This window comes from Malurus melanocephalus, unplaced genomic scaffold, assembly GCF_030028575.1.
Source record: "Malurus melanocephalus ecotype Western Australia unplaced genomic scaffold, MMel_1.1 scaffold_1704, whole genome shotgun sequence".
Classification (NCBI taxonomy): domain Eukaryota; kingdom Metazoa; phylum Chordata; class Aves; order Passeriformes; family Maluridae; genus Malurus; species Malurus melanocephalus.
Window position 1 is genome coordinate 14,528 of NW_026624936.1, and position 5,920 is coordinate 20,447.

The 5,920-nt window shown below is 56.8% G+C and overlaps 1 protein-coding gene across 6 annotated transcripts; it reads right to left on the reverse strand.

Moving 5' to 3' along the window:
• Nucleotides 1–820: 820 nt before the first annotated feature.
• On the reverse strand, nt 821–5,899 carry LOC130587273 (prestalk protein-like). 6 transcript variants are annotated; one of them, XM_057388247.1, is made up of 4 exons: nt 5,617–5,899; nt 1,550–4,921; nt 1,200–1,447; nt 821–992 (listed from the first exon to the last, which is right to left on the reverse strand). In XM_057388247.1, the coding sequence occupies exons 2-4, from the start codon at nt 4,895–4,897 to the stop codon at nt 821–823; spliced, it is 3,768 nt and encodes a 1,255-aa protein (XP_057244230.1). In that variant the 5' UTR covers nt 4,898–4,921; nt 5,617–5,899. The 6 variants fall into 6 exon arrangements, with proteins under 6 accessions (XP_057244230.1, XP_057244229.1, XP_057244225.1 ...); XM_057388246.1 differs by having other exon boundaries at nt 821–1,447; nt 1,550–1,614; nt 1,822–4,921; nt 5,617–5,898; XM_057388242.1 differs by having other exon boundaries at nt 821–1,447; nt 1,550–1,614; nt 1,651–4,921; nt 5,617–5,898.
• Nucleotides 5,900–5,920: the final 21 nt, after the last annotated feature.

Consider the following 5,920-nt stretch of genomic DNA (forward strand, 5'->3'; position numbering starts at 1 on the left):
TCATCCCGCGAGGGGCGGCGCTTTTCTTGGGGTGAAAACAGCAGGAATGAGGCGGAAAGCGGAGTGGAATTTTGGGAAACCCAGATGGAAAACCCCAAAAGGAGCGGGGTTTCTATGGGATCCCATATGGAAAACCCCAAAAGGAGCGGGGTTTCTATGGGATCACACATGGAAAATCCCAAAAGGAGCGGGGTTTCTATGGGATCCCATATGGAAAACCCCAAAAGGAGCGGGATTTCTGTAAGATGCCATATGGAAAATCCCAAAAGGAGTGGGGTTTCTATGGGATCACACATGGAAAATCCCAAAAGGAGCAGGATTTCTATGGGATCCCATATGGAAAACCCCAAAAGGAGCGGGGTTTCTATGGGATCCCATATGGAAAATCCCAAAAGGAGCGGGATTTCTGTAAGATGCCATATGGAAAATCCCAAAAGGAGCGGGGTTTCCATGGGATCACACAGGGAAAACCCTGAAAGGAGCGGGATTTCTATGGGATCACACATGGAAAACCCCAAAAGGAGTGGGATTTCTATGGGATCACACATGGAAAACCTCACAAGGAGCAGGGTTTCTATGGGATCACACATGAAAAATCCCAAAAGGAGCAGGATTTCTATGGGATCCCATATGGAAAATCACAAAAGGAGCGGGGTTTCTGTAGGATCTCACAAGGAGCGGGGTTCTGTCGAATCCCACAAGGAGTGGGATTTCCATGGGATCCCACAGGAAAAACCCCAAAAGCAGCAGGGTTTCAGTCGGATCCCACAAGGAGTGGGATTTCTGTNGGATTTCTGTGGGGTTGCAGTCGGATCCCGCCTCAGGGAGCCTGGAATTTGGGACAGCAGGGGACAGGGCGGCGCTGGCCGCAGGCTGAGGTGACCAGGCCACCGCACACGGGGCAGGTCTGGGTGACACAGGKGGTGGCACAGGAGTCAGAGCAGCGGGTGGCGGCCACGCGGGCACCGCCGCGACACTGGGGGACACAGGGGGTGGCACAGCACGGGTCCTGGCACGTGGTGGCACACGTGGTGGCACAGGAGGTGACACAGCAGGGGTCCTGGCAGGTGGTGGCACAGCAAGGATCCTGGCAGGTGGTGACACACGTGGTGGCACAGCAGGGATCCTGGCACTTCGGAGCACAGGGCGTGGCACAGCAGGGATCCTGGCATGTGGTGACACATCTGGTGGCACAGGAGGTGGCACAGCACGGGTCCTGGCACTTCGGGATGCAGCAGGGGTCCTGGCATGTGGTGACACAGCAGGGATCCTGGCATGTGGTGACACATCTGGTGACACAGGAGGTGGCACAGCAGGGGTCTTGGCACTTCGGGGCACAGGAGGTGGCACAGCAGGAATCCTGGCAGGTGGTGGCACAGCACGGGTCCTGGCACGTGGTGACACATCTGGTGGCACAGCAGGGATCCTGGCACTTCGGGGCGCAGGAGGTGGCACAGCAGGAGTCCTGGCAGGGAGCACAGCAGGGGTTCTGGCGCCTGGTGACACATCTGGTGACACAGGAGGTGGCACAGCACGGGTCCTGGCACATGGTGGCACAGCAGGAGTCCTGGCAGGTGGTGGCACAGGAGGTGACACAGCAGGGGTCCTGGCAGGGAGCACAGCAGGGGTTCTGGCGCCTGGTGACGCATCTGGTGACACATCTGGTGGCACAGCAGGGATCCTGGCACGTGGTGGCACAGCAGGGATCCTGGCACTTTGGAGCACAGGGAGTGGCACAGCAGGGGTTCTGACACGTGGTGGCACAGGAGGTGGCACAGCAGGGGTCCTGGCACGTGGTGACACAGCAGGGGTCCTGGCAGCTGGTGGCACAGGTGGTCACTCCCTGGCAGCAGGGATCCTGGCACGTGGTGGCGCATTTGGTGACACAGCAGGAATCCTGGCATCTGGTGACGCACTTGGTGACATCCTGGCAGCAGGGATCCATACACCTGGTGGCACATCTGGTGACACAGCACGGGTCCACACACCGGGTGGTGCACCTGGTCATGCAGCAGGGGTTCTGGCACCTGGTGACACACTTGGTGACATTCTGACAACATGGATCTTGGCATGTGGTGACACACTTTTTGACATCCTGACAGCACGGGTCAACACAGGTGGTGACACATTTGGTAACCTCCTTGCAGCACGGATCAACACACCTGGTTCTGCATTTGGTGACATCCTGACTGCACGGATCTACACACGTGGTGACACACTTGGTGACATCCTGACAGCAGGGGTCCTGGCAGGTGGTGACACATTTGGTGACATCCTGACAGCAGGGATCTTGGTAGGTGGTGGTGCAGGTGGTCACCTCTTTGTAGCACGGATCTTGACACGTGGTGACACATTTGGTGACATTCTTCCTGCAGCATGGATCAACGCATGTGGTGACACACTTGGTGACATCCCGACAACATGGATCCACACAGGTGGTACACTTGGTCACTTCCTTGCAGCAGGGATCCTGGCACGTGGTGACACACTTGGTGACATCCTGACAACACGGATCCACACAGGTGGTGACACACTTGGTGACATCCTGACAGCAGGGGTCCTGGCACGTGGTGACACGTTTGGTGACTTCCTTGCAGCACGGGTCAACACAGGTGGTGGCACATGTGGTCACACAGCAGGGATCTTGACACGTGGTGACACACTTGGTGACATCCTGACAACAGGGATCTTTGCAGGTGGTGACACACTTGGTGACCTCCTTGCAGCAGGGATCCTGGCACGTGGTGACACACTTGGTGACATCCTGACAGCACGGATCCACACAGGTGGTGACACATTTGGTGACATCCTGACAACAGGGATCCACGCACCTGGTTCTGCACTTGGTCACCTCCCTGCAGCACGGGTCAACACGCTTGGTGACACACTTGGTGACATCTTGACAGCAGGGATCTACACATGTGGTGACACACTTGGTGGCACAGCAGGGGTCCTGGCAGGAGGTGACATATCTGGTGGCACAGCAGGGATCAACACACGTGGTGACATATCTGGTGGCACAGCAGGGATCCTGGCAGGAGGTGACACATCTGGTGACACAGCAGGGATCCTGGCACGGGACAGGACACTTGGACCCTTTTTTGTACCCGGGCTCACACCTGGCGCTGGCCTTGGCGCTTTTCTTGGTCCCTTTGCGGCACCAGGGCAGGGCCCAGGGGCTGCTCCACTTGGTCACCTTCTTGCAGCAGGGCTGGTAGCACGGCGTCAGCACCTTGGGGACCTTCCTGGAACACGGCGCCACGCACGTGGTGACACATTTGGTGACATCCCTGCAGCATGGATCAACGCACGTGGTGACACACTTGGTGACATCCCTGCAGCATGGATCAACACACGTGGTGACACATTTGGTGACATCCCTGCAGCATGGATCCACACACGTGGTGACACACTTGGTGACATCTCTGCAGCATGGGTCTACACACGTGGTGACACATTTGGTGACATCTCTGCAGCACGGGTCTACACACGTGGTGACACATTTGGTGACATCTCTGCAGCATGGATCAACACATGTGGTGACACATTTGGTGACATCCTGACAGCAGGGATCTACACACGTGGTGACACATTTGGTGACATCCCGACAACACGGATCCACACAGGTGGTGCACTTGGTCACCTCCTTACAACAAGGGTCTTGGCACGTGGTGACACACTTGGTGACATCCTGACAGCAGGGATTAACACACGTGGTGGCACACGTGGTGACACAACATGGATCTTGACACGTTGTGGTGCACTTGGTGACATCTTTGCAGCAGGGATCCTGGCAGGTGGTGACACATTTGGTGACATCTCTGCAGCATGGATCCACGCAGGTGGTGGCACATGTGGTCACACAGCAGGGGTCTTGACATGTGGTGACACATTTGGTGACATCTTTACAACACGGATCCACACACGTGGTGACACACTTGGTGACCTCCTTGCAGCACGGATCTTGACACGTGGTGACACACTTGGTGACATCTCTGCAGCATGGATCCACACACGTGGTGACACACTTGGTGACATCCTGGCAGCATGGATCCTGGCACGTGGTGACACATTTGGTGACATCCTGACAGCAGGGATCTTGGTAGGTGGTGGTGCAGGTGGTCACCTCCTTGCAGCAGGGATCTTGACACGTGGAGACACACTTGGTGACATCCTGGCAGCAGGAGTCTTGACACGTGGTGACACACTTGGTGACATCTTTACAACACGGCTCCCCACACGTGGTGACACACTTGGTGACATCTTTACAACACGGATCCACACAGGTGGTGACACATTTGGTGACATCTTTACAACACGGATCTTGACACGTGGTGACACACTTGGTGACATCCTGGCAGCAGGAGTCCTGGCACGTGGTGACACACTTGGTGACATCTTTACAACACGGATCCACACACGTGGTGACACACTTGGTGACATCTTTACAACACGGMTCCMCACACGTGCTGACACACGTTGTCACCTCCTCCCCGCACGGACCCTGACCCGTGGTGCCACACGTTGTCACCTCCTGCCCGCAGCAGTCCCGTGTCACCGAGCTGCTCTGTGTCACCCTGCAGCAACAACAGCAGCACCCGGGTCTGCCGCACGTCCCTGTCACGCCCCGGTAGCACTGGGGGACACCGGCGGTGGCCACCAAACCACAGGGATTGGCACAGCCGCCAGTTTGGGCAGTTTGGGCCAGGCTGGCCAGGCTCTCCAGGCCACCCAGAGTGACCAGGGTGGTGCTGCCCGGCTGCAGCCCGGGGTAGCAGGAGGGGCGGGAGCGGCGCAGCCCCCGGCAGCGCTCGGAGCTCACCGGGAAGCTCCGCACCAGCACGGCCGGAGGAGGGATGCAGAGCTGCGGCAGCGGGCAGCCGGTGGCCAGGCGCATCTTTGGGGGGTGGTTGGGGGGCGGCTGCAAGCAGGAAAAAAAAACAAAATTAAAAAAAAATTAAATTATTTTCTCAAAAAAAACCCACGCATTCCAAGCTGGTTTATGCACTGAATTAAATTATCGTGTTTTTTTTCCAGGGAATCCCGAGCTGGGAAAACCGAGTGACTCTCACGGAACCATTTGGAGCAATTTTCGACCAATTTCTCCTCAAAACGGGAAGGAAAAATTCCTCGAGCTCCTCGAGGTTTTCTGGAGGGTTCAAARCCTCCGCCTGCTCACGGCTCCACTCGGTTTGGGATTCATCTTCGCCGTTCCCTCCCTAATTTCACCCAAAAACGCTTCTGCCCTSATCCACGCTGGAGAACCTCGCCAAGCAAAGGCTCCGCTGATCCCACAAAATCCACGCGGATTCCTCCGGGCAGGGCCCGACCCGGCAGCCCGAACGTCTCCGCTMCTCTCCTCCCGTCCCTCCGCTGTCCTTTGAAGTCCTTTGGAACCCTCCCAAAGGCCGCCGAGTCCCCGGGCAAAGCCGGGCAGCAAAACCGGGCTCGGAGACAGAGAGGAGCAAAACCCCGAGCCGGGAAACCCCAGAGAAAATGGGATTCAAATGTGGGCAACCCCAACCCCAAACATCCCTTTAAACTCTTTTAATTTTCTCCTGCGAGGCCCCGAAACGAAGCGAACCCAAAGTTGGGGAAAAACGCAGCCGGACTCACCCGAAYCTGCACCAGCGAGCGCCAAAAATGAAACCAGAACCGGCTCGAGGAGCAGGAAAATGGGAATCCTTTTATAGGATTTGAGTGTCCGGGGCTCCGGAAGTGAGACACCTCAGGGGTATGGAAATCAAATATTTAATAATCCCGACCTGCTCGGCTCCAATCCTTCAATTACTCGGCCCGACGCTGTAATTTTTTTTATGTTGTCCCGGTGGGACACGAGACTCCGTGACTCCGAGGAATTCCCGATCCGCGTGTTTCCTACGGACTTGGAAATGAGGATGAGGCAGCCGGGAAACAATCC